This window comes from Sitodiplosis mosellana, unplaced genomic scaffold (genome assembly GCF_009176505.1).
Source record: "Sitodiplosis mosellana isolate CC-2019 unplaced genomic scaffold, AAFC_SMos_1.0 Smas_scaffold_6226, whole genome shotgun sequence".
Taxonomy (NCBI): domain Eukaryota; kingdom Metazoa; phylum Arthropoda; class Insecta; order Diptera; family Cecidomyiidae; genus Sitodiplosis; species Sitodiplosis mosellana.
Genome location: NW_022601467.1, coordinates 21,539,809 through 21,564,610, shown reverse-complemented (window position 1 = coordinate 21,564,610; position 24,802 = coordinate 21,539,809). Strand labels below are relative to the sequence as shown.

Below are 24,802 nucleotides of genomic sequence, written 5' to 3'. Positions count from 1 at the left end.
ACTGCACGCATTTTATACGCAAATAATGTCACACACTTGAAAATTTATTGAAGTAAGTAAGTAAAATAACGTAAGATAAATCGAAATAAGATCAATACTCGGGATGTAGCTTAGCACTTAAAAATTCTGTTTGAACCATATTACAAGGTCTATCTCAATTTCTAATTTAATCGAGATATCTCTCTCTATGTAACACTAATGCTCGAAACTCTTTTATAGAGCTAGAGAAAACTTTATGCGCTCGATACTATATCCTATCCAATATTCACATGCACATAAACAGCACTATGGCGTGATTCATGCAATATTCGTGTTTATATCCCCATTTATTATGCACCAGCTCTTATCAACACCTCCATTTGTTCTCTTGTTTCATTTTTGACTCAATGGTGCACCATTTTGGATTGTATTCATTGATAATACGCTACTGGAGTTATTTGTTTTTGTTTTACATATTCTATATGTCTTAGCAATTTGCCCGAGTGACGGTGAGCGAAAAAAATGAGCTTAGCTCTAGACCGGTCATAATAAAAACTAATTGCAATAGAAAATCAAATTGATTTTGTGGAAACTCAAAAAAACCCAATAACGAAAACGAAGCAATGCGTTAATTGTCGTTACGTTGAAGATCATCTGGACGAGGTTGAAGTGCCTGGCGTGGAACCAATACCACTGTCCGGCGTTTCTACTTCACAGTCTTTTGGGTCTCGTGAACGACTCGGTGTACGTTCAATGCGTAGTATTGGTGCATGTGATGCTTCGTTGTTTTCATTGTTTTGTTTTGGTCGTTTGCTTAAATGTTTCGAGAAAAATGGTAATGAACTATCATCGCTAGATGTGTCATCATCGTCGCTACTGCTGCTGTTCGATAAGCGTGAACTCGAATGACTCGAATAGTTTGTAAAGAGATAATTGGCTGTGGTAAGCGAATGGTTTCGTTTGCGTCGTGAATTTCGTTCATTCGGCTGATCATCATCAACGCCGGATGAATAGGCGGGTGCCGTTGTTGCCGTATGCACCCCATTCACTTTAGTTGCGGGCACTTGAGCATTTGCCTGTGATATGGGACTACTGTCTGGTGTTGGTTCATCGTCCGAATCCGGTGTTTGAACGATTCGAAAATTAGCACCTACAACAATTCAACGATCAATTAATTAATTTAAATCAATCGATTTATTTCTTATCATATATTTCATTCAATCAAATAAAAAATTATCAATTTTACCATTGCCAGTGATTCCAGTACTTGTGCTTGGGATTGGATAACTTGCTGAGGAGTCGTTGTTATTATCATTTTGCATGGATCGATGTGTTCCATTGGTTGTCTCTGGATTGCCATTTGTTTTGGACAGTGCCGATGCACTGTTGTTGTTATCAGATAAGTGTTCGTCGGACGATGAATCACCCGAATCTGATGGACAAATGACAAAATGAGTTAAACTCCCAAAAAATCGTTCAGTTTCTCGTCAGACTTACCGCAATTAGCGTAGAAAGTTTTGTGCAGCTGTGTTTTGTTAACACGTCGCGTGGATCGATATGACGGTACATTAAAGTGCGATTGTTGACGACGCTTGGCCAGATTCTTAGGCAATTCAGTTTCACTATTATTGCCGTTACAGTCTCTTGATTTGGTACGTGAATTCTGTACATGTAAGCGGAAAGTCAGTGAAAATTAATGTAAAATTTTTGCAAATTGATGAGCTATATTCCATCGAGCCATACCATTCGATTGATGCGTTTTCCATTGTTTTTGCGCGGCTGTCGAAACGACGATCGTTGCATTTTGCGTTGGCTACTCTTGACCGACCGAACTCGTCTAGTTGTTCGGGTTGAACCTTTGAGCGCTAGTCGCTTGAGCGTATTACGTTTCGTGGCAATTAAATAAGCTATCCTATTCAAATGTCTTGATCGTGTCTTAATCATTGTGCGATTTCGATTCGCCGATTCTGATTGGAAACGAATTAAAATCATTTTATTGATTTTTCCGTGTTCGGAAATTGATTCGCTAGCTTAGATTTAGAAAATACTAAATTAAAATAGCAATTTTTGATAAATATTCCTTTTCGAATGTTCCAAATACAACATCAACATTCAGCTTACCTCTACCGTATACTTGAAATGTTTCATCACTTTCCGATTGCAATGTCGATGTTCGGCGCGATCCATCCGAGCTATGAACACTGCTCTTGTCCGAATCGGAATTATCATTGCTGTTCCAAGCCTCAATTTCACGTTGCACAAGTGAATCAAAGACTATGGACAATACAAATCGTGGATCAGTGCATTGAAAAATTAGGAATATATGAAATGGAAATACTCACATGCCATCATTTGTGGATCTTCAGTTGTGTTTTGATAGCTGTAATCCTCTGTGTGATTTTGGTTTGAGTTGTACAACGATTGATATTCTTCTTGGGAGAAAATTTCTCTGGTATTTGTTGGGCCATCTTCAACCAAACTGCCCGTCCAGTTCTCCGATTCGAATGGTCTCCAGACTTTGACAATTTTCTCAACACCAGACGAGGCAAGAATGCACTTTTGTGGATTGTATCGAACTTGATTAACGATCGACCGATGACCGTACAGAACCATGTGGTGTGTGTCAATCCATTGATTTTTCTTGGTTACTATAAGAACAGCATGCAAATTAGCGCGTTGTCGTTTCAAAATGCAATTGACACACTTACTATTTGCATCTGCAACACGCCACATATACAGATTAAAGTCATCCGATCCAGATATCACATATTCATCGTTTTCGCCCGCAAACGAGCAGCTTTTCATCGTGCATGAGTTATAATAATCAGCATGGTAGAACTGACAAATGGGATCTTCACTATGGGTATTGTAGAGAATTGGAGGAAGGCGACGTCGCAGAGCCAACACTTGTGTACCATAAGTGTTGAAGCGAACGCTCATACAACTCTGAATGGAATTTTTTCCACCGTCATAACGAATGAAAGGCCTGTCACCGATGGCAATGATTTCATTAAATTGATTATTGCACTTGAAGAAATCCATCAAGTTGATTCAAGTTAAAAACACTCACTTTTTGGTGTCACGTAGATCCCAAAGGGCCGCTCCATCCTTGCCGTTGGCAGTGACTATTGAATTACCGTCCAATGGATGAAATTGTACCGCGTGGAATGGTGCACGGCTATTTGGCAAAGCCAACACCTGTGAACCAATGCGCAAATCGAATACTAAAACCAGACCATCTTCACTGGCTGTCGCGAACACTTGATCATTTGTTACATCAACGGATAATCCATAAACTGGCTTTGTGTGCAGAAACCGTTCGTATGGCTCACATCTGCGTGTTTTTGTTTGTGCATCGGTATAAATAAACGGAAAAATGAGTGAAAAAGTGTTAAGATGAATTTTAAACGTGAAATGTGAGATTGACATACGTGTTGGCATCGTGCACAATAACTGCATCATCATTTCCACCCGAAAAGATTTTCGTGCTGTCATTATTGAAACCCAAGCAAAATATGTTGCTATAGTGTTGCTTTTGCATAGCATGTGGCTCACCAACTCCAGCCATCGCCTCTTCCAATTTCCACAATAGAACGCGACGATCATCTCCACCTGTCGACACATACACATACACATATCGAGAAATGATTTAATATTTTTGTTTTCTTCTTGTTTCAAACCATTGACAATATTGATCCTACAGAAAAAGCGACCCGTCGTGCCCATCATCGATTTACATTTTCATGATTCGATAACCTCTATTTACGACAGTCGCTTTTGCAATCTTGCAGCATGCAATTTTTTTTTATCGATTTCCGTATCAGATGAAAAGAAAAATTACCGGATATCAGCAGATCCCCATGACTGGAAAATTCAATAGCATTCACGCACCCATAATGTGACACCAAATTTTTGCAATACAAATTCCTTGCACTGGCCAAACGTTCACGGAACAAATTTCGACGGAAACTATAAATATTTTTACCAATCTGGCGTTGCAATAGATGAAAAATGGGATTAGCACCCTCAACTTGCACGCTGCCCATTTTTTGCTTCGTTATGTGTGCACTGAAGGGGAAAAAGTGTATGATATTTTGCTTTTTAATGTTGTTTGACCGGTGCCCAATCGATTCAATATCACTCGCACTATGTGCTCAAGGATATCGTGTAGAAAATCATCTGCATCAAAGATTTATTGCATCAATAAATTTTAGGATTTGATTCTCTTTGACAAGTACCGACGACTACGACTACGACCAAGACGAAGACGACGATGACGATGACGACGACCACTTGATAGTTGATGCACAAAATGAAAATCGGATAATGAGCTCAACGAAAAAAACACACACACACACAATTCATACAACTTCCTTCCGCTGGTACTCTATGCTCGCGAACAAACAAAATCCATAAATTATGATTTGCAAGCCATTTCAAAGCAAACCAGCGTACAGTGGGGCGATGTGAAGGAGAAAAAAAAACTTCGGTAAAAAATTTGACATTAAAACTCAATAGAAAGCCTAGTTGAGTGCATCCAATAGTGTAGCACACTCGACCGATGAAGAAAAAATGTTTGTAACAAAATGAATGATACGACAGGAATTTTCAATGCACTACGAACAAAATGTCCACAGATACTTTTTTTTTCTATTCGGTCGTTGTTTATTTTTACTTGTGTCGTGTTGTTTCTTTTTTATTTCCGCAGCTCGATTATTTCTGTATTTGTTTTGTTTTTGTGTCCTGTATTATTTGATTTGCAGGTACAGATTTGTAAGTTTGTAATCACATTCAGTCCATTGTTCGAATCTAACTATGTGTCTGATTGAATCATGATAAACAATTCGCTATAATCGTCTTCATTTTTGTTGATTTATTTTGTTTTTGTCGTGTGATTGTGCAGTAAAATCCCGTGGTCAACTCTTTAATCGTTTTAATCGAACACTGAGACAAATTTCTCATTTGATCTTTACACAATAAACACACTATTTCACTACTATGGCTTTTATTCTTACTTCTTTCGTTTTTTTTTTTTAAATCATAAAATAATATTATGCATTGACGATTTGTCTTCAACATCATACCCTTGGTATGTGGCTTTGTGGTACGTACGTACATACACACACTGTGTGTAGTACATAAATGTTGTTCAGCGTTTGAAAGCACTGCAAGAAAAGTACAGAAAAATACAACACCAACAACAACAAAACACACCGAGATGTGAAAGAAAGGAAGAGAAAAAAAAACACATAACGTCGAGCGAGCTATACGCTGAAATTTAGTGTGCACGTATTCGTTCAAATGCATGCGTATTCAATTCAATACACGTACATTTCATCCATTTGTTTATATATACAATCAGCTGTTTACCGTATAATGTTAAACAATTCAGTGGAAATAATTTTGATATTTGACGTACAACAGCGACATCGCGTTAAAATTATGCGTTAAACGCACTTGGGTTTCTCTATTGCGCTGCCGTGTGCACGGCTGAAATGAAAGCTGCAATGAAAATGACTTTTCATTTTGCTCTTTCTCTCACTCTCTCTGCCTCGCGCTCCTTTCCACCATTTTCAATGACTACTGTGTGCCTGTGCGTGCATAGTCATGGCAATTTTCCGCAATTGATTACTTACAGTTACCTTGTTTCCAAGATAAAAAATATGTACACATGCAAAATACCCGACACAGATAATTATAAATATTGCATTGATTTCAAGCGAATCGAATGCGGTAACCCAAGAAAATAACCATTCTTTTTTTTGTAAACTGTAATCGAATTTGTTTTATTTACTTTTTTTTTTTATTAAACTCAGCGTTTTTCTTTGAAAAATATTATATGTTTGTTTATCAGTAGTGTTGTTAAACAAATGAAGATTATTATGGTACGGCTAGTAGAAAAAAAAGAAATGATTTCATCTATGCATAATAGTTGAGATTGGCTTTCTTCTTGGCCTGTACTTCCATAATAGCGTCCATGAAGTCTTCGTGTGTAACCGATGTGGCAGAGCGACGGAGTGCAATCATACCAGCCTCAACGCAAACGGCCTTGCATTGGGCACCGTTGAAATCATCTGTGGATCGTGACAATTCGTCAAAGTTTACTTCAGGGCTGACGTTCATTTTACGCGAGTGGATTTGCATGATACGAGCACGAGCCTCTTCATTTGGATGCGGAAACTCGATTTTACGATCCAAACGACCACTACGCAACAAAGCTGGATCCAAAATATCAACACGATTCGTAGCTGCAATGACTTTGATGTCAGCCGTTGAACTGAAGCCGTCCAATTGATTGAGCAGCTCCAACATGGTACGTTGTACTTCACGATCACCAGCCTTTTCCGAATCGAAACGCTTCGTTCCGATGGCGTCCAATTCATCGATGAAAATGATGGCCGGTGCCTTTTCTTTGGCCAATGCAAAGGCATCACGAACCAATTTTGCACCATCACCAATAAACATCTGCACCAATTGTGGTCCGGCCAATTTCAAAAATGTTGATTTTGTTTGGGCGGCACAAGCACGGGCCAATAATGTTTTTCCCGTTCCCGGTGGACCATACAATAAGACACCCTTCGGTGGATGAATGCCCAGATTTTTGAATCTATCTTTGTGTGTCATCGGCAGTACAACGGCTTCGATCAACTCTTGGATTTGCTTATCCAAACCACCAATATCGGAATATTGTTCAGTTGGCCGTTCATCCACTTCCATTGCTTTGACTCGAGCATCGTATTCGGCAGGCAATGTCTCCAGAATCAAGTATGAATCTTTGTTTACACCAACCAAATCGCCTGGTTTCAATTTTTCCGGATCAACAAGACCAATGACCGGCAAGAAATACGTTTGTCTGGTAGATGTTTTGATGACAGCACATTTTCCCTTTCGTTGATTGTCAAGCACTAGAACGGCTCCATCATCCTCTTCCTCTTGTTCTGCGAATCAATTAAACATTGAATTATTTGTACGCTCAATACGGTTAATGTCAGTCAAAATGGAAATTCAAACTGGTTTGTTGGAACGGAATATTTGTTTTGAAGTCACACATCACACGATAATTCTTCGTAACAAAGAGATTTTCCATATGGAAAATATTCCATTTTCCAATCCGATCCGATCAACAGAATGTTAAAATTTAAAATCATCCACTTACCAACATCCAGCAATTCAATGACATTCGACACAAGGTACGGCAATGTTTTATTCACTTTAATCTTTTCGGCATTATCCTTGATTTTCTCATTCTGTGTTTGAAGTTCGTGTGTGATTCGCATCAATTCACTTTTCATGATTTTGATTTCATTGTCCATCAAACGAGTGCGGCTAACAATCTCATCGGTTGGCATACGCAAAACTTCTTCACCCAATGTTTCCTCCTCTTCCCAAATCGATTTATCTTCTAATGTTCCAGCCATCGTGCTAACGTTCCAATTGAATTTTTAATGCAAAAAGAATTTATCAATATTTTCACGTGCAAACCTTTTCTTTAATCAACTCTTATTGAATAAAGTGTTCTTTCTCGATCGAATTCGTCAAACACGAAATGTAATTTGCTTGAAATGCTAACACAATGACGAATGACTTTTGTTTGGTGATGCGTACCGTTTTGAGGTTAGACATTTCGGGCAAACTTGAAAACACTGCGACAGCGTTCGCAGTTTGTTTTTTTCTACATCGAAACACACAAACTTCACGCCGATATTGAATCCGTATGATTTGACATTTCGCTGGTAGAAAGATAAAGGTGCACCAAAAAAAGTCTATTTTGTTTTTGATTCGGATATTTCGAGAAACGCAATTTCAAAAATGGCAATGTCGGTGTTGTTACGTTCGCAAAATAAATTCAAAGGTAAATGAAAGAAAATAGAAATATTGTGCATTTGATTAATTCTTAGCAAAAAAATGGCTCATGGAAAAAAGTGTGCGATGCAAATTCGATATATACAGTGTGAATGTCATATCCCAAGCTAAATTATATAACATGTGTAAATCAAAACAAAAAGAATCTAAAATGTATTTTTCTGGATTTTTCTCGCAGCTGCAGCCACCTTGTCGAATGTTTTGCGATTCAGCACCACCAGCAAAACATCATTCAAACTGTTGGAACACAAGAATGTTGCACAATTCGTGTTTCCTAAATTGAACATCGCACCAGCTGTGGTAAGTATATCACACACAAATTATTATAGTTGTCAAAATGTCATAGTGTCGTTACACAATTTTCGTTTTATTCTTCTCTTAGAAAACCGCTGGCATTCGTCAAATTTCATTGACAGCAGCACGTCAATCAGCCGCTGGTAGTAATCATGCCGGACTATGGACAGCTGAACGAGCATTGAGTTTAGCCTTATTGGGTCTATTGCCAGCTGCTTTAGCATTCCCATCAAAAACCTTAGACACATTGCTTGCCGTATCGGTGGTGATGCACGCTCACTGGGGCATTGAGGCTTGTGTCATCGATTACGTGCGTCCAGTTCTATTCGGTTCATTTATTCCAAAAATCGCACCATTTTTGGTTGTTGCCTATTCGGCAATCCTTCTCGGCGGTCTATTGTACTTCATCCACACTGACATCGGTATCGCACAAACTGTTCGAAAGTTCTGGGCCATCAAAGGTCAATAAATTACAATAACAATATTTGTATCCTATTTTATGTGCGAAGATGATTTAAATTTGAATTAAAGAAAAAACGAACCATTTATAAATTATTCAAAACGAGCCGTTTTTTTTTATTCGTATTACTTTTCTCCTCTGGTTAACAAACAAGACGAACAAGACTCATGACACCAAAACAAAAAAAAAGTCAACAAAAGTAAGTGTCTTAATGCTACAATTTGTTTCCGATGGTAATCTGAATAAGTCGCTGATTGATCTCGGACATGACTGATTTACGTCGTCACCGGTGTTGATTTATCAGTTGAATAATTAACATTAGTTTTAACATTCTCATTGAAGAATATACGCAACGCTTCCCATTGTTTGTTGTGCAGCAATATGTGCGGTCGACAAGCCCTCATATGACTCACCGCTTGTTCGGGATTCCAACTGTTTTTCTGTCAAACACAATAATTTTCAATCAAATATCTTTTCTTCTTCTTCTTCTTCACATTTGGATCGTTTATAAATTAAAATGCTTACCATCATTAAATAGCATCCCACTAATGTTGCACTTCGTGTACGGCCCGCTTTGCAATGCACATAAACGGTGCCTGCATTTGCGCTATTTTCATTTGGTAGGCCAGGGACTTTTTCATTTTCTGGTAAATATCTATTCATAAATTCGACACCAGATTTTAATTTATTTTGACACGGTGATTCGAATATATCTGTGGTTGCCAATTGTAAAAAGTCTACATTTAATGCCTTCCATTTCTGTTGGAAGAGTAATGAATTAGTTTAAATTTTAAAAGGTCGATTATTACGTTATATATATATATCGAATCCAATTTTACTTTCACACACAACATAAGATGGAAATAATCTTGAAAATTGTATTATTAAATTTTTGTTTTTAAACGATCGGTCGTTTTATTTGGAAAAGAATTTCCACTTACCTCTGCATTATTTGAAAACAATTGCAGCTCATAGTCTTCATTCATGGAAACAACACCTTTAACATTTTCCTTTTCGATCAACTGAAAATGAAGAAATCACTTTTTTTTAAAAAATGAAATCACAAAATGTGTGCACGAATAATGAACAATATGGCTATATTTTTGCTGAAACAAATCAATTGCGTTAATTATGGTTGGTAATTCATGTGGATATTGTTACCTGTTGAACCATCGAACGAAACGGCAGTGCACCCAGTATTGTATGTTCATCGATGCGATCGTACCATCGTCGTGTTGTGACTTTTTCCATAAAAACGTTATAAAATAACGTTGGATAAAATGATACACGAGCAAACATCTTTTTAGATTTAACAATAAATTACGGAAGAAAATATATTAACGAAATAAATATTTGTTAAGAAAACAAAAATTAAACTTTTTTGTTTAAATTGTTGAAATAGTTTTTGATTTCTAAATCACAAAGAAACACCATGCGGCAATGGTCGAGTTGACGAGTAAAGCGTTTTTATGTGAATGAGAAAAATAGAAAGTGATCGATACCGTACCGAAATCATGTTTCTTGAGCGTAAATTACTTTGCCGCTTGTAATTTATTCAGGTAAGTCTTTTAGTATCTGTGCTATGTATCCCCACTCTTCTTGACGATCCACCAACCAAACGAACGCTTTTGGTGGATAATGTGGTAACTTCTTCTTGTATATTCACTTTGGTCTGTTGCTAGTTATTCGGTTACAATCAGTTTGACGGTTAATGCCAATCCAACGCAATGAAGACGTCTCTAATGTTGACCTAATGATCTGACTGAGAAAAAGAAGATTTATGTCACCGACAAAACATCTCTTGTTATTTAAATGTAGTTAATTTAAATGAAAATGCATGTCTCCTGCATGATGGATCCAAAATGAAATTCATTCAAAGTCAAGCGAAAAAAATGTGCACGTCGTACTTTAATTCGGAAAAATGTTTTTTTTTCCCTATATTGTTTACGTACAAGATTTTAATCGTACCTAGACAGTGTCCAAGACTTGTGTAGCACATGCGATCGAAAGTTCACTTCTTTTCGGTGGTTTCGTTGTTATCTCTGTGTGTGTGTGTGTATTTACAATGTAATGTCACAAAATACTAGAAATTTCCCATACTGTAACATACACTCACATGCTGCACTCATACTCTTGCGTGGATTGACGTTGCGTTGATGGTATTCAATGAAATTTTGACAGTTCGGTGGAGCTGCTTCAAAACACACAGAAAACGGTGATTCGTGACGGTCGAGCCAGGCAAATTGAATCGGCATCAAAAATGATGCTGAGAAGTATTCTACAGACAGGACGAGCCTCAATTTTGCAGCCCCTGATAAATACAGAGATCTTTTTAGCTCAACAAACTCGTGTTAGTATCAAAATGATGGTTTATTCAAAGTTATTTCCAATTTACATAACCTCAAATCAATTGAATGGTCGATTTTCTTGCTTTCCACAGAATACATTCGTGTTCAAAAGACGATGGGACCCACCGCTGGCAAAGAAGGGTCATCCAGCACGTAAATTAAAATCCCGGCATTTTGTGTATGATTTAATCGAAGATGGGAATATCATTAAAAAGCCGGATATCGGTGTTATTCTAACTGAATATGTTGATGGTTTGGGCTACCAAGGTGATTTGGTCACCGTTCGACCAAACATGGCCTATAATAAACTGTTATTAACCGGTCTAGCTGTTTATGATACACCGGAAAATCGAGCGAAATACAATACAGAGGCGCGACTCCAGGAAGAACGTCGTTCACCGTTCATTGAACGCACCATAAATGTGTTTGGTCATCGATTGGTTTCAGTGTGCATGAACAAATTCACACCATGGATTATTGAACCGTGGCACATTCGAGTGTCAATGCGCAAGGCAGGACTTTACGTTTTGGATGATTCACAAATTGAGCTACCACCAACACCAATCACCGGTCCTGATCCGGCCAAAGAGAATAAAATATTTTCCGTTACTGTGACGATTAACAAAACAGAAAAAGCACAAGTGCAATGTCGAGTGCATCATGTTTGTGTCGATCCAAGGCTACGAGATCCATACGTTCCCGAATGGTGGAAACAACCAACCGAACCATTATTCCCAAATGAAGATGGACAAAAGCCAGCCGATAGCAACAATCAAACAAAGCCTGAACATCCAGCAATGAACTAATAACACTTCAAATAAATCGTTATAGTCAAATGTCGAGAAAAGAGAGAACAATTATGAAAATAAAATGAAATACACACATACAGATTTTAAATAATACATAAATACTAAAATTTTATTTTTCACTTTGTTTTCATAAAATTATTGGTCACTATTCACTGCTTCTGTATTTGTGGCTGTAGCGGGTGATTGTGTCGTCGCCGATTGTGACGCATGAGATGACGATGTTTCTAGGCTTCTAGGCGGACTATCACGTTCAATGTTTTGTGGTGGTCGTCGAAAATAGAAAATCGTGCCCAATAGTATTGTTAGAAATGTGATTAGGTATAGATCCCAATTCGAAGCAATATTTTTGTCCAGTTCGAATAAAAAGTTTAGCGGGCTCTGTGTAACGGATTAAAAATAGGTTACAGAAAAATCAATATCAATTTTTAAAAATAGTCGTCGAATGATAGGGTGAATGTGAACAAGAGCTTACGTCTTTCATTGATTCAACTTTAAACATGAGCGATAGCTTGAGTATGGCCAGTGCAACAGGTACTTTAGCATCAACACTTGTTTCTGAAGCCAAATCATAGAACCGTTTTGCCAAATGCCAATCCTTCTTCATTCCTAATCCTTGTTCATGCATGTAGGCCAAATTGAACATGGCCTGTGCATTATGTTGTTGCTCCGATGCCATTCTGCAATGAATGAATACAAATTGCGAAAATGCTAGTAAAAAAAATGAAAAGGTCTCTGGCAATGAATTGCTCAAAATATTACCTATAATGCGAAGCAGCTGTATCGTAATCGACATCCGTTCCCAACCCGTAATAATGATAGTCACCCAATTTAACTTGTGCCGTTGAATATCCTTGAGCTGCTGATCGACTCCAGTATTGTAAGGCTCGAACCAAATCCTCATGTCGTGACTTGAAAAGTGTCACCTCGTTGCGATCCAATAAGAAAGCGGCATTGCTTTGGGCCACTTCATAGCCAAGTTCCGAAGCCAATGCATATTTCATGAATGCCTGATTGAATCGATAGGCTTTGTAGTCTTGATGAGCAAACATTAATATTTCACTCCATTTTCCACGTTCAGCAACACTTTTGAAGAGCTAAAATTGAAAACAGAACAACGATTATAAATTATTAACGACGTTCGAATCATTTATTAGGCTACACTTTAGATTGACTGTAACATACTTCAACAGCAGTTGGACAGGATCTCATCATTCCCAAGCCGACAGCATGCATTTGACCCAAATTGTAATAAGCCAATACATGACCAGATTGTGATGCCAAATTGAAATATTTGTTTGCGAGCATAAAATCTCGTTTAACACCAATTCCACCTATACACGAAAAGACACACAATTTGAATTAGTTTCAACACTAAGTGCTAAGTGCACAGGCAAGCCGCTCATTTCACTTACTGAAGTACATATTTCCAAGTTGAAGTTGGCCATCAACCCATCCCTGATCGGCTGCTTTGGTAAAGTAGCTCAATGCTTTGGCCGTGTCCTTTGGCACGCCTTTGCCTTGCAAGTACATGATGCCCAAACCGCTTTGTCCAACGGGATTGCCGAGATCGGCTGCTTTTTTGAAGTACTTCAAAGCGGTTTCATTGTCAGCCTTAATATTCTCGCTTCCCTCCAAGTAAATTTTACCCAAAAACGCCATGGCAACCGCGTTTCCAGCATTGGCTGCCTGCGTAAAATATTGTAATGCTTTTTGATGATCCAACGCAATACCTCGTCCGCCTTGATAATGCAACTGGCCCAAGCCAACTTGAGCTTGAACATCTCCCTTGCCCGCCAACAGCTGATAGTATTCGAGCAGATCATTGTCGAAAATGGCCGAACTCAATCCGGATGTTTCAACCTCGTCTAACAAACGCACCCGATGCACTGCCGCTCCGCCCGAGAATGTAATTTGTGATGCTACTTTGGTTGCAACCTTGCGATAGAATTCCAATGCTTTTTCACAGCTATTGGCTAACGATATACCGGACCAATACCGATAACCTAAAGCCATTTGTGCCCATGTGTTATCGCCCAACGCAGCTATCGTATAGTGTAGCAACGCTTTTGCCTGACTCACATTAAAACCGATTCCTGCTGCATACATGAAACCCAAACCCTGCAAGCGAACGCAAAAACACATTAGTCATCGATACATACTCTTATTATCAATTGTTGTTCGCGTTTGAGAAAAAAATACGTAGTATAAAATATTCCATACGTACCATATGGGCATCCGGTAAGCCAGTGTCAGCTAATTTCAGGAATGTTTCTCTGGCTGCAGCAAAATCCATTTCAACGTGACTGCCCATGAGTTGTGCCCATGCTATTTTTGCTTGTGCTTTCGGATGACCTTTGTCCGCTGCCTGCTTTAGCAATGCAATGCCCTCCGCCTTATCGGAGCGCGTTCGATTGAGAATTTTCATCGCTGATTCGTACAACATTTCCAATTCGATTTCTTCCTGTGTTTGCACCTCTTCCGGTTGTTCGCCCAGCGAAGCAATCGAACCGTCCATTTCTTCGATTTCATCTTCGAGCTTTTTGATCAAATTCGCATGGCTATTGACCAGAGTCGATAGCATTTCGGTCACTTTTCGCGCTTCCTTTTCTTGCGTAAAGTCCGGCGCTTTGATAATTTTTATCGCCGATCCCTGATACGAAAATTCTTCCGCCAACAATGATGCGATCGTATTTTCCTCATCGCTTGCATCGATTGACGTCTTGTCGTCATCGTGTTCACCATTTTTGTTAAGATTACTATCACTGTTACCGTCTTCATCATCTATCAAATTCGATTTTCTATCCTTAAAACTATTTTTTAGATCTCCACTGTCACTTGGTGGTCCTTGTAGTTCGGCCGATGCGATGCACAACGTACACGCAAGCACCACAAAAATTATCTTTGCTCGCATTTTTGACTTGTTGACGATAATTTGAGTCGCTTTGTTGTTGTTGTCGTTGTCGTTTCCGAAAATTAGATTTGACTTTTAATTTCGGTTCGCGAAAAAATATGGCCGGCTCACATTAAATTGGTTTGAAATATAAACACCGATTAATTTTTCTTTTTTTTCTGGTTTGCGTGACTTTTTTTTGTTTTTTTTCACCTCCTTTTCAAAGCACGGTTTTTTAATTAGTACAATGTTATCGGCTGCTTGTCGATTCCGATTGATTCAAGAGAAGAAAAAAAACGAAATCAAAAAAATGACGGGAAAAAACAAATTAACAAACCGAAATTGTTGCTTTTAACTGCGTGTAAAAACTGTACTCGCTATGATTAATCGTTAATATGTGACTCGGTGCTCTGTTTGAATATCATACGTGTCTCAAAATAAAAGTGTATGTAGCAGCAGCAGCAGCAGCAACAACAACAGATGTCACATTATTTTGTTTATCTAATTTTTATTTGGTTCGTTCGTTTCAGTTCCGATAATTGTAATTGTAGGTGCACATAAACATTAATACATTATCACACACTGTTACAAGCAGAAAGATTGTTCGTAAATAACAAATCGAAGCACGGTGAGCGAAATCGGCCGATTCGCTGATGACAGAACAGTGATTTTCAAATGAAATTTTCATGCAATTGCAGCAAATTCTCAGTCTACGACACAATCAAACAACAGAAGAAATAGAAATAAAAAACAACAAATCTGTCCGAATTTATTCACACAAATGTCTTGTGCACGGTTTTACCCTTTTTGTTATTTATAATAATATATGTATGACAGTCATTTTTTTCGTCTCATTTCGTTGTTTCAAAATTTATGGTAATGACGTATTGTTTCGATTACAATTGTCGCTCGGCTACTGTGTATTTGTGTGTCTATATGTTTGCGTACATTTGTTAATCGGGCTTCGGGGAGTTTCAGCAATCAAATTTTAGCCCGAAAACTTTGCCCGAAAAATCGACCAATTACAACATTTTTCAAAATATTTCACTCCAATTTGGTAATTCGATTGATTGATAGCGACGTACAATGTTGAACTTTGAAAAATTAGTATGCGAAAAATATTTACTGACCAAGATTTCAGAAGAAAATGTTAATTTATGAGTTTTATTGTTAAAAAATGACCAAACGTGGTATAAATTATCGCATTCGATGCTTAGAAGGCAGCTCTTCACAGTGAACAAGTGTATGTCAGTCACATGGTGATTGTCCATGTTTAATTATGAACATTGACATCGGTCATTATTATCTTCAATTGAATATGATCGAATTGCGTTATCTTTCACGGTGAATTTAATTCAGTTTGTCATATAAATCAGTTGAATGAGTGAAGTTGGCATAGCCATCTACAGCTGTCTATTTTCCACGTTCAATGTTCAATGTTCAGCGATAGTCATGAAGTCTCTCTGTCTCTCTGTCTCTCTATGTATCGATATATTTTGACAGCTGATTTTCAAACGAAATATCGAAGGCTATCAATCGTAACTATCCTAAGCATATATTGTAATGATGAAATTGATAAATTAAAAGATGACAGTAAATAATTAAATTTAATAAAAACCAATTCGTTGCTGTTCAGCGCAACAATTTGCAGAATATCACAGATTCAAATTGGAATGGTGAGTGATATTATTTGGTTGGATTTTTGACAACCATAAAAAGAAATGAATCACATTTGAAGTGCAATCGCTTGAGACTTTGATTCGATTAGATTTTTTTTCTTGTTTTTGCAATTCGTAAATGGAAACAAAAAATGTTCGCGTGAATCTGCCAACTCAGCACACACGAAACTTTGAAAAACCCACTGGTATTTCGTAATAATGAACTAAATTACTTATGTCAACAAATGTACGGCCTTTATATTTCACTTATTTTCGGTGTAACGTTCATTCGGTTGGCGCTTCGTGTGAGATTTACTTTGGATGTAGGAAAAGTGTAAATATTTGTCATTTATCTCTTGTTTGTATAACACGTGTTCCTTTCCGGAATTCTACACAGAATTCAACTGTTCTGTACGTTGGGAAAACAAAGCAAAGAAAAACACTTGAAATTTTACTGTTCCAAAAGCAAAAGCAAAACAAATAATTTTTTTTGTATGGTTTCTCCTCAAGTTTTGAATAAGACACATTAATTACGACGAAATCAATTGCTTCGGACCTTGAAACATTCAACCATGTGTTCTGAACATATTCAGCTGTGATTATAATTCTAATCGACCAAAAACATTTTCATTTCGTTGTTTTTGCTCTCGTTTAGAGTTCGCACGTTAGATAACAATCGGACGAAGATTCACACAACCATGACAATAACACTATAAACACAACTGTAACACATCAAAACATCGTTGACTGTATTCCTTATCATTTGGTCGTTGTATCAACCAAAAATTTATTGGACACCAAGAATGGATTCGAACGATAGTAACAGGTAAAAGAGAAATGCGATGACGCCGAAATTTATGCTAAAACTGCATTCCGATTCTCATTTTCGGTGCACGATCTTAACTCACATTAAACCAGATATAGCACATGTATAAATAATCTGTCTCGTAATCGTGACGCAATTGATTTTGTGGCTTTGCCTAACTATTTAGTTGTATAGTCCATAAAAACCAACCCGTCTGATAAGACATCCAAAATTGATAAGTGATTTCATTCGAAAAGCAATCAAGACAGCAACAGTGTCTAAAACCGAATCGAATATCTAGCGCGCTGTCATTGAGAATTGGATTACTTGAAATGTTATTATCTTAAAGCAAAATGTAAAGTGACTCCTAGAAAAATCACAACCGCAAATAATTTATACCTTATTTCTACTTTTCTTTCATTTGTAGAATAACGCTACTCGGTCACACGCAAAAGTATTGTGCATCAATTACCAAAATGGCACACGAATCAACGGAGGCGGTGATCAAGCCAGTGAGGAAAAGAAATATTTTTGTGGACGCTTTGGCAATACTGTTTGGAGTGAGCTCATGGATTGGTGTAACATCCACATATCTACAGTTGCCGTTGCTTGTGTCAAGTGCCCCAGAAGGATGGTCGTTGCCATCGTATATAGCAATTGCAGTACAAATTGCCAATATTGGCTCATTTGCCTACGTTGTTTATCAGAAGTATTCACCAAAGAAAATCGATGACGGGTTTTTAATTTATTTTACATTGACAATAGGCTGTGTAGCCGCAATCTGTATGGCATTTTTCTATCAACATACCATCGAAATCTCCGGTCATCCATACAGTGTATTCTTGCTGCTATTTACGCTGATGTTTGCATTGGTTGGGTGCTTAAGTTCGGTGCTATTTATGCCGTATATGGGACGGTTTCGAGAATGCTATCTCGTGTCATACATGTTTGGTATGGGCTTGAATGGATTCGTATCGAGTGTATTGGCATTGATCCAAGGAGTTGGCGGACCGCCTGAATGTGTGCCGAGCAACACGACCGATGGTGGATTTATTGAAAAGTATCCGCCACCGTTATTTGGTATAAGGCTCTATTTCGAATTTGTATTTGGCATTCTGGTGTTGAGCACGGTTGCATTTATACTCTTAAATAAGCTGAGCACTTGTAAGAAGGAGTATGCAGCTGGAACAATTGGAATGGGCAACGAGTATCATTATGATCACAAGGAAGACAGTGATGAAACCAAACAAAATATACCTGCTGATGTACTTAATTTATCGACATTCAACTATATCTTTTTAATGGCAGCCGTTGTTGGCCTCAGTGGATTGGGCAACGGAATCTTTCCGGGTTTGATGTCGTATTCCTGTCTACCGTATGGCAATCAAGTTTATCATTTGTCTGTGACACTGGCTGCCATTGCCAATCCATGTGCCGGTTTCATAGCCATGTTCTTGTCACACACCTCAATTCGAGTTATTCGCTTCCTCAGCTTTATCGGATCTATTTTAGCCATTTATCTATTTTATATTGCATTACAAAGCCCAAATCCACCACTTAAGGATTCAATGTTGGGATATGTTCTCATAGTGAGTATTGCATTCGCACACAAAAACCATATCGATATTGGTATTCATGTTGATTCTCTGTTGTGTTTCAGGTTAGCTCATGGACCATATTTACCTGTATAATAAATTACATGAAACTTTCCATAGTCTCGATATTTCGTTACCAAGAGGGGCGATCATTAGTTTGGGTCGGAACAGTGAATCAAATTAGCTCAGCCGTCGGTGCAACCATTAGTTTTGTCTTAGTTAATTACACGAAAATTTTCGTTGAAGCCAGCAAATGTTAATGGCATCGTAAACCGTAGTATTTTTTTTGTGTTTTTGTTTCTTTGGTTTTCGAGTCAATTGTATGTGATGTAAAAATATCATAGTTGAAGACAATGTTAGTGAATAAACATTGTTTTATACATATATATATATATATATACAAAAGACGATTTGTAAACAATGTTTATGGAATGACTTAAATGGGTTATCTTTATATATGTTGATTTTGGACTGAATAGTACTCTTGAATTTTTCAATTTTACAAGATAATAGCGTTCTTGGAACAAATAATAAAATCCACATATGAATTACTTTGGAAAAATAAATGCATTTTTTATTCACAATAATAATAATTGACACGTGGAAATATTGATGATTAATTCCTTGTTATAAAAATGTATAATTCTAATACGAAAGATGAATTTGGAATTTTCAGGCACGAAAATTTTGCAACGAGAATACATATAATGAAAATTAGATTCGTATGTGATTTGGAGTACGTTCTAGCCCAAAATATACAACGCATGTGAAATGGGATAAACAACAAAGCCTAATGACTTTAATCAGAATCTGAATTCGTATATTCGTTAATCGCATTCTGCATTAGATCAAATAAAGTCATAAAGTCATTGGATTTTTGTTATTCGACTGACACATATGTTGAACAAATCATTTGTGTGATTTTCCGGTATCTATCTGTAATATTAATCGCAGATAATTTAATGCAATTTAGTGTATTTGACATAAATTCGATGAATTTGGGGTGCGTTCTAGCCCAAAATACACATCGCAAATGAAATGGCGCTGATGTCAATAGTGTCGATTATTGAAAGCTGTGCACATCATGAACGACAGCCATATACTGGGCAAACGCGACAGTTCAGCAAATGCGATTCATAAAAAAGCGTCATTCGTCAAAAACAATTCGGTATTCGGTGTAATAGACACACACATACATTGTTTTTGCCATACGAAAAGTAAATTTCAACAACACGCGATATCTGACTATTATTATTGTGCAAAACAAAGCTGGAATTGCGAAAAAGTTTAAATTGTATTTTTTTCAATTGGTTTTTGGATTTGTGAACCGGATTTTAATGTGAAATTTATTAAGATTTAAGTAAAATGACCGCTACAGAAAGTACAAATGTTCAGATTATTGCTGGAGCAACAGAGGGTGATATCCAAATTGGCCAAACGTATACCGTACGTCGACCGGATGGTACACTCCACGAAGCAACCATCATACAAACACGCGAAACCGAAGACAAAATACACGAATACTATGTTCATTACTCTGGTTTAAATCGACGCTTGGATCAGTGGGTTACAGTGGATCAAATTTTGTCGACAAACACAATCGATGACGATGACAACACATCGGGTGATAGCAAAAGTAAGTGCTTGATTTTCTTTCTGAAGGCAATTTCTATTGCTTAAACCAGAGATCACTATGGGATATTTTTATTCATATGGGATAGAAATATCGCATGAAAATATCAGATATTCATGCAAATTCGACTTGGATCCCAAAGAGGAATATGTATTTTGTACTGCAGAAGCGTTACAACAACGCAACGCATGAAAAATATCTGATATTTTCATGCGATATTTCTATCCCATATGAATAAAAATATCTCATAGTAATCTCTGGCTTAAACACTGAATTCGATGAAAATTACAACAAATGCTTCCATATTTGTAGGTTTGAACAACGCAACACCGGCAATAATCGATCCGATAAAAACTAACGTGCTCAAATCATTGAATAATACGTCAATTTTGAATGATTCATCGACGGTGGTCGACAGTTCCGAGCGAAAAATCACACGAAACCAAAAAAGGCGTCACGATGAAATCAATCACGTTCAAAAGCCATATTCCGAAATGGACCCAACGACGGCTGCACTGGAAAAAGAGCACGAAAGCATTACCAAAGTTAAATTCATCGATACATTGCGCATAGGAAAATTCGAAATTGACACATGGTATTTTTCACCGTACCCCGACGAATATGGAAAAGTTAAAACATTGTATGTGTGCGAATATTGTCTGAAATATATGAAATATGAAAGCACATACCGACGTCACTGCGTAAGTATTTCATCTGACGATGCATCCCACGTCAATTTCACTTTAAAATTTCTCTGAAAAAAATTCATTGAAAATATTTGGTTTTTCTTTCTTTGTCGATTTCAACAACTTTCAGAGGGAGTGTATGGTTCGATCGCCGCCTGGCAACGAGATCTATCGAAAGGGAGTAATATCAGTATTTGAAATTGATGGTCGCGATCAAACCATCTACTGTCAGACACTTTGCCTAATGGCAAAACTTTTTTTGGACCATAAAACGTTATACTTTGACGTTGAACCATTTTATTTTTATGTTTTGTGTGAAATTGACCGCAATGGCTACCATATCGTTGGGTATTTTTCCAAAGAGAAGGAATCGCCCGATGGAAATAATGTTGCCTGCATTTTAATTCTACCACCGTATCAGCGAAAAGGTTACGGTAAATTCCTAATTGGATTCAGTTATGAGCTATCAAAGCGTGAAGGTGTATTGGGCAGCCCCGAAAAGCCACTATCCGATCTGGGACGATTGAGCTATCGCAGCTACTGGGCATACACATTGCTGGACATAATGAAGGACAGTCGAACAGCATCGCCATCAATACGTGAGCTCAGCGAAATCAGTGGCATCACTCAGGAAGATATCATCACAACGTTGCAAAGTATGAAAATGGTGAAATACTGGAAGGGACAACATGTCGTGTGTATGTCACAAAAAACGGTCAACGAACATTTGCTATTGCCACAATTCCGTCAACCAAGACTAACCGTTGATCCGACATGCTTGCGATGGGATCCACCGAGAAAATTTTTACCAGCCAAAAATAATCGAAAAAGTTTCTCACTTAAGCTCAATGGAAACGATACAACTGTGTAAACATCCGAATAAAAAAAAAAAACAGAAACAGTTTAGGAAAATTAAGGGAGTCTCTTGCGAAAATTGGAATCATTTTGTTGGTTTGTTTGAGTGAGAAACAATTTTAATACCACGGTAAAAATTGTATACAAACTTATTCAATAAAAAGAAATCTATTGATGCAAAATGAGTGGGCATTTTATCAGTCTAGCCATATTTTACACTTAAATTTTAGACGCAACACAGATTCTTCTGAAATCACTTGACAGCTTCTTATCTACCTTATCTCATGTGTCAAGATTGTCATATGATGATCATAAGAGTGATCTGATGCGAACGTTGCATCTATCGTTCACATTAAGTGTAAGTCATATCACGCTGTGCGGTCGTAAACCTCGTTTGTAATTTTTACATAAAAATCGTGTTTCAACACAAATGGATACAAATCGCAAACGGAATTATTTCGTGGATTTCCTAGCCATTTCGTTTGGTGTGAGCGCATGGGCCGGGATAACAGGCACATTACTACAGATGCCGCAAATTGTTCAAACGGCGCCCGAAGGATGGAACTTGCCGTCGTATATAGTAATTCTAACGCAAAGTGGCAATATCGCGTCTCTAGTTTACATAATCTACGAAAAATGGTCTAGTGTAAAGTTTGACGATGCGAATTTGATCTACTTGACGCTGGGCATCGGTTGTTTGGCTGCAATTTTAATGGCATTCTTCTATCGGACTACCATAAATATTGGCGGTGAAGAACGAAGCATACCGTTGCTCATTTTTACTGGAATGTTTGCCATTGTTGGGTGCGTTAGTTCGGTGCTATTTATGCCGTTCATGGGACGATTCCGCGGAATTTATCTAGTTACATACATGTTTGGACAGGGATTAAATGGTTTGTTAACGAGTACGTTGTCATTGATGCAAGGTGTTGGTATGCCAGTATGTGTAAAAAACAACATAACGAATGAGACAACTGTACAGTACTCTGAACCATTATTTGAACCAAAGATTTACTTTCTGTGTATATTTGCTCTGTTGGTCATGAGTTCACTTGCATTCGTTCTCTTGAACACAATGAACACGTGTAACAAAGAGTATGCATCAGCCGTGGAGAAAAAAGATACACATGACAGTGGCACTGGCAATGGACAAGCAAGTGGCTATCAAGCAATATCGACCAGTGAATCTACTTTATCTTCATCCAATTTTTACTACTTGATGATTGTTCTTGGTGTGATTTCATCTTTAACCAACGGTATCTTACCTGGACTGCAATCCTATTCATGTATGCCATACGGTTCTTCGGCATATCATCTTTCGACCACATTCTCATCAATCGCAAATCCATTGGCATGTTTGTTCAGTCTCTATACTTCCCGTCCAGCCGTACATCGCATCACCGTTATGTTCATAATAACAGCAATATTTTCGGTTTATATTGTGATAACAGCTGTTGAAAGTCCAACACCACCTTTCCACACACTGGCTATCGGAAGCTATTTGATTGTACGTATTCTCAACAATGTTGAATGACATTGTCAACATTGAAAATTTCAATTACATAATTAAACATTTTGGATTGAAGTTTCACAAGGTTTGTTTGATTTTCCAATCGATTTCCGTTTAATTATTCAGATCATCGTCTGGACAATGTTTACAGCACTAACCAGCCTAATAAAATTGGAAGTTTTGCAACTGTTTCGACGCAACGGTCATAACGCACTCAAATGGGCGGGTGCGTTCATTCAATTTGGATCATGCATTGGTGCAGTGTTTGCATTTGCTCTAGTAAATAAAACGAATATATTTACCGCCGTTAAGCCGTGTCAAAGTCACGATGATAACTATGATGTGATTCAATTGTGGATTGCAAATACCACGGCGATTCCATAAAATTTCATCCGTTTCACATTCGAAGCGATCAAAATAGCTACAGAAATTAAGCAATAAATATAAGTCATTCCAAGAATTAAAAAATAAATAGAGATTGTGTTGTTTTTAAGTTTGATTTTTATATTAATTTTATTTCGCAAAAAAATGTGTTTGTGTGTGTGTGTGTTTGTTTTTTGTTCATTTTAATCTAACGATTTGTAATTATAATAATAAAAACATTCAAAAAAATCCTTTTTCGTGGACAACGTACACATACGATATATTGAATAGAATCAAAGTAAATATATTTACGATTCCATTTTAATAAATAATTTCCATTTTTTTTTGTTGTTTTTTGTTTGTTTGTTTATTTTTCGATATGAAATCCGACGTATTTTTTTTATTTTGTTCATTTGAATCGCTAAAAAAAAATCTCTTACTTTTTTAGCACAGAAAATAGAGAATAATTTCTCATCAATCATCATTTGTTTCTTCTTTTTTTTTTCTTTTTGGGTGAGACACAATTTGCAATTGTTTCAAAATTTACTAAATAAACGTGAGATTACGTTCACTATTCTAGAAAGAATCTGGATACCTCCTTGTTTAAAAACTATCTTTTATTTTGTTGTGGTATTTTCATTATATACTTTTCATGCTGTAATTGATTTATTTTTGTTGTTGAGAAAGAAATAACTATGTTTTTATTTGTATTATTAGATTATCGTCTTAAGAAAATTAACTTAGATCATTCTTCAGGTAAAATAAATAGTAATGCACTAGTGCATTCTCTACCCACCACACGTAGGAGGAAAAAACAACATAAATAATTTAAAATCGATTGAAAAAAAACCACGATGTTGACAAGGAAAATATTCCGCCTTCCAGATGAAAGAAAAAAAAATACAGGAAATGGAATTTCATTTGTTCGCCAAACAAGTCTTCAAAGTTCGGTACAATTTCCGATGAAATTTTTTGTATTTTTCATTATGTTTGCTTACATATCAACTACTCAATGAAGCAGCGGACTTGTCGGCACACTCGTAGATTTAGCATT

At 37.2% G+C, this 24,802-nt stretch overlaps 9 protein-coding genes across 15 annotated transcripts; 5 read left to right on the top strand and 4 right to left on the bottom strand.

Annotated features, from left to right (window-relative positions):
* Positions 1 to 10: 10 nt before the first annotated feature.
* LOC129579412 (DDB1- and CUL4-associated factor 5) lies at positions 11 to 5,518 on the bottom strand. Of its 2 annotated transcripts, XM_055469492.1 has the most exons (11): positions 4,995 to 5,254; positions 3,821 to 4,047; positions 3,411 to 3,591; positions 3,050 to 3,313; positions 2,688 to 2,965; positions 2,322 to 2,627; positions 2,101 to 2,253; positions 1,723 to 1,946; positions 1,477 to 1,642; positions 1,226 to 1,411; positions 11 to 1,129 (listed from the first exon to the last, which is right to left on the bottom strand). In XM_055469492.1, the coding sequence occupies exons 2-11, from the start codon at positions 4,023 to 4,025 to the stop codon at positions 630 to 632; spliced, it is 2,463 nt and encodes an 820-aa protein (XP_055325467.1). In that variant the 5' UTR covers positions 4,026 to 4,047; positions 4,995 to 5,254; the 3' UTR covers positions 11 to 629. The 2 variants fall into 2 exon arrangements, with proteins under 2 accessions (XP_055325467.1, XP_055325466.1); XM_055469491.1 differs by having other exon boundaries at positions 3,821 to 5,518.
* Positions 5,519 to 5,735: 217 nt separating this feature from the next.
* LOC129579408 (26S proteasome regulatory subunit 6A-B) lies at positions 5,736 to 7,619 on the bottom strand. Its single transcript, XM_055469485.1, has 2 exons — positions 7,136 to 7,619; positions 5,736 to 6,917 (listed from the first exon to the last, which is right to left on the bottom strand). The coding sequence occupies exons 1-2, from the start codon at positions 7,395 to 7,397 to the stop codon at positions 5,899 to 5,901; spliced, it is 1,281 nt and encodes a 426-aa protein (XP_055325460.1). The 5' UTR covers positions 7,398 to 7,619; the 3' UTR covers positions 5,736 to 5,898.
* A 52-nt stretch (positions 7,620 to 7,671) lies between these two features.
* On the top strand, positions 7,672 to 8,698 carry LOC129579411 (succinate dehydrogenase [ubiquinone] cytochrome b small subunit, mitochondrial). The gene is made up of 3 exons (XM_055469490.1): positions 7,672 to 7,831; positions 8,021 to 8,142; positions 8,225 to 8,698. Exons 1-3 carry the CDS (start codon positions 7,789 to 7,791, stop codon positions 8,603 to 8,605), a joined length of 546 nt encoding a protein of 181 aa, XP_055325465.1. The 5' UTR covers positions 7,672 to 7,788; the 3' UTR covers positions 8,606 to 8,698.
* On the bottom strand, positions 8,681 to 10,646 carry LOC129579410 (phosphatidylglycerophosphatase and protein-tyrosine phosphatase 1). 3 transcript variants are annotated; one of them, XM_055469487.1, is made up of 6 exons: positions 10,565 to 10,646; positions 10,104 to 10,358; positions 9,758 to 9,895; positions 9,538 to 9,618; positions 9,122 to 9,355; positions 8,681 to 9,036 (listed from the first exon to the last, which is right to left on the bottom strand). In XM_055469487.1, the coding sequence occupies exons 2-6, from the start codon at positions 10,110 to 10,112 to the stop codon at positions 8,872 to 8,874; spliced, it is 627 nt and encodes a 208-aa protein (XP_055325462.1). In that variant the 5' UTR covers positions 10,113 to 10,358; positions 10,565 to 10,646; the 3' UTR covers positions 8,681 to 8,871. The 3 variants fall into 3 exon arrangements, with proteins under 3 accessions (XP_055325462.1, XP_055325464.1, XP_055325463.1); XM_055469489.1 differs by having other exon boundaries at positions 10,549 to 10,643; XM_055469488.1 differs by lacking the exon at positions 10,565 to 10,646 and having other exon boundaries at positions 10,104 to 10,514.
* Positions 10,647 to 10,752: 106 nt separating this feature from the next.
* On the top strand, positions 10,753 to 11,852 carry LOC129579409 (39S ribosomal protein L9, mitochondrial). The gene is made up of 2 exons (XM_055469486.1): positions 10,753 to 10,946; positions 11,037 to 11,852. The coding sequence occupies exons 1-2, from the start codon at positions 10,857 to 10,859 to the stop codon at positions 11,748 to 11,750; spliced, it is 804 nt and encodes a 267-aa protein (XP_055325461.1). The 5' UTR covers positions 10,753 to 10,856; the 3' UTR covers positions 11,751 to 11,852.
* Positions 11,835 to 17,057, bottom strand: LOC129579402 (protein sel-1 homolog 1). Of its 2 annotated transcripts, none has more exons than XM_055469477.1 (7): positions 16,858 to 17,057; positions 13,978 to 14,900; positions 13,166 to 13,871; positions 12,936 to 13,084; positions 12,513 to 12,847; positions 12,226 to 12,430; positions 11,835 to 12,131 (listed from the first exon to the last, which is right to left on the bottom strand). In XM_055469477.1, exons 2-7 carry the CDS (start codon positions 14,662 to 14,664, stop codon positions 11,889 to 11,891), a joined length of 2,325 nt encoding a protein of 774 aa, XP_055325452.1. In that variant the 5' UTR covers positions 14,665 to 14,900; positions 16,858 to 17,057; the 3' UTR covers positions 11,835 to 11,888. The 2 variants fall into 2 exon arrangements, with proteins under 2 accessions (XP_055325452.1, XP_055325451.1); XM_055469476.1 differs by lacking the exon at positions 16,858 to 17,057 and adding an exon at positions 15,446 to 15,560.
* Positions 16,180 to 19,267, top strand: LOC129579406 (solute carrier family 52, riboflavin transporter, member 3-A-like). 3 transcript variants are annotated; one of them, XM_055469482.1, is made up of 3 exons: positions 16,180 to 16,319; positions 17,534 to 18,695; positions 18,767 to 19,267. In XM_055469482.1, exons 2-3 carry the CDS (start codon positions 17,583 to 17,585, stop codon positions 18,959 to 18,961), a joined length of 1,308 nt encoding a protein of 435 aa, XP_055325457.1. In that variant the 5' UTR covers positions 16,180 to 16,319; positions 17,534 to 17,582; the 3' UTR covers positions 18,962 to 19,267. The 3 variants fall into 3 exon arrangements, with proteins under 3 accessions (XP_055325457.1, XP_055325455.1, XP_055325458.1); XM_055469480.1 differs by lacking the exon at positions 16,180 to 16,319 and adding an exon at positions 16,986 to 17,127; XM_055469483.1 differs by lacking the exon at positions 16,180 to 16,319 and adding an exon at positions 17,215 to 17,461.
* Positions 19,268 to 19,756: 489 nt separating this feature from the next.
* On the top strand, positions 19,757 to 22,057 carry LOC129579405 (histone acetyltransferase KAT8-like). The gene is made up of 3 exons (XM_055469479.1): positions 19,757 to 20,337; positions 20,647 to 21,035; positions 21,151 to 22,057. The coding sequence occupies exons 1-3, from the start codon at positions 20,067 to 20,069 to the stop codon at positions 21,889 to 21,891; spliced, it is 1,401 nt and encodes a 466-aa protein (XP_055325454.1). The 5' UTR covers positions 19,757 to 20,066; the 3' UTR covers positions 21,892 to 22,057.
* Positions 22,058 to 22,163: 106 nt separating this feature from the next.
* LOC129579407 (riboflavin transporter 2-like) lies at positions 22,164 to 24,091 on the top strand. The gene is made up of 2 exons (XM_055469484.1): positions 22,164 to 23,382; positions 23,512 to 24,091. Exons 1-2 carry the CDS (start codon positions 22,306 to 22,308, stop codon positions 23,767 to 23,769), a joined length of 1,335 nt encoding a protein of 444 aa, XP_055325459.1. The 5' UTR covers positions 22,164 to 22,305; the 3' UTR covers positions 23,770 to 24,091.
* The last annotated feature ends 711 nt before the right edge of the window (positions 24,092 to 24,802 follow it).

Coding starts and splice junctions, on each gene's coding strand:
- LOC129579412 (XM_055469491.1), bottom strand. CDS start 4,025: ATGGGCAGCGTGCAAGTTGAGGGTGCTAATCCCATTTTTCATCTATTG. Junction 3,592..3,820: donor TGGGGATCTGCTGATATCCG/GTAATTTTTCTT, acceptor ATGTGTCGACAG/GTGGAGATGATCGTCGCGTT. Junction 1,947..2,100: donor ATTTCAAGTATACGGTAGAG/GTAAGCTGAATG, acceptor GTTTCCAATCAG/AATCGGCGAATCGAAATCGC.
- LOC129579408 (XM_055469485.1), bottom strand. CDS start 7,397: ATGGCTGGAACATTAGAAGATAAATCGATTTGGGAAGAGGAGGAAACA. Junction 6,918..7,135: donor CATTGAATTGCTGGATGTTG/GTAAGTGGATGA, acceptor ATTGATTCGCAG/AACAAGAGGAAGAGGATGAT.
- LOC129579411 (XM_055469490.1), top strand. CDS start 7,789: ATGGCAATGTCGGTGTTGTTACGTTCGCAAAATAAATTCAAAG. Junction 7,832..8,020: donor TTCGCAAAATAAATTCAAAG/GTAAATGAAAGA, acceptor TTTTTCTCGCAG/CTGCAGCCACCTTGTCGAAT. Junction 8,143..8,224: donor TGAACATCGCACCAGCTGTG/GTAAGTATATCA, acceptor TTCTTCTCTTAG/AAAACCGCTGGCATTCGTCA.
- LOC129579410 (XM_055469487.1), bottom strand. Junction 9,356..9,537: donor TGTTTTCAAATAATGCAGAG/GTAAGTGGAAAT, acceptor CTCTTCCAACAG/AAATGGAAGGCATTAAATGT. Junction 9,037..9,121: donor TGGGATGCTATTTAATGATG/GTAAGCATTTTA, acceptor TGTGTTTGACAG/AAAAACAGTTGGAATCCCGA.
- LOC129579409 (XM_055469486.1), top strand. CDS start 10,857: ATGATGCTGAGAAGTATTCTACAGACAGGACGAGCCTCAATTTTGCAG. Junction 10,947..11,036: donor TTTTAGCTCAACAAACTCGT/GTTAGTATCAAA, acceptor TGCTTTCCACAG/AATACATTCGTGTTCAAAAG.
- LOC129579402 (XM_055469477.1), bottom strand. CDS start 14,664: ATGCGAGCAAAGATAATTTTTGTGGTGCTTGCGTGTACGTTGTGCATC. Junction 13,085..13,165: donor ACTTGGAAATATGTACTTCA/GTAAGTGAAATG, acceptor TTTCGTGTATAG/GTGGAATTGGTGTTAAACGA. Junction 12,848..12,935: donor CCTGTCCAACTGCTGTTGAA/GTATGTTACAGT, acceptor TTTCAATTTTAG/CTCTTCAAAAGTGTTGCTGA.
- LOC129579406 (XM_055469480.1), top strand. CDS start 17,105: ATGGATTCGAACGATAGTAACAG. Junction 17,128..17,533: donor GATTCGAACGATAGTAACAG/GTAAAAGAGAAA, acceptor TTTCATTTGTAG/AATAACGCTACTCGGTCACA. Junction 18,696..18,766: donor TGTTGGGATATGTTCTCATA/GTGAGTATTGCA, acceptor GTTGTGTTTCAG/GTTAGCTCATGGACCATATT.
- LOC129579405 (XM_055469479.1), top strand. CDS start 20,067: ATGACCGCTACAGAAAGTACAAATGTTCAGATTATTGCTGGAGCAACA. Junction 20,338..20,646: donor CACATCGGGTGATAGCAAAA/GTAAGTGCTTGA, acceptor CCATATTTGTAG/GTTTGAACAACGCAACACCG. Junction 21,036..21,150: donor GCACATACCGACGTCACTGC/GTAAGTATTTCA, acceptor AACAACTTTCAG/AGGGAGTGTATGGTTCGATC.
- LOC129579407 (XM_055469484.1), top strand. CDS start 22,306: ATGGATACAAATCGCAAACGGAATTATTTCGTGGATTTCCTAGCCATT. Junction 23,383..23,511: donor CTATCGGAAGCTATTTGATT/GTACGTATTCTC, acceptor TTAATTATTCAG/ATCATCGTCTGGACAATGTT.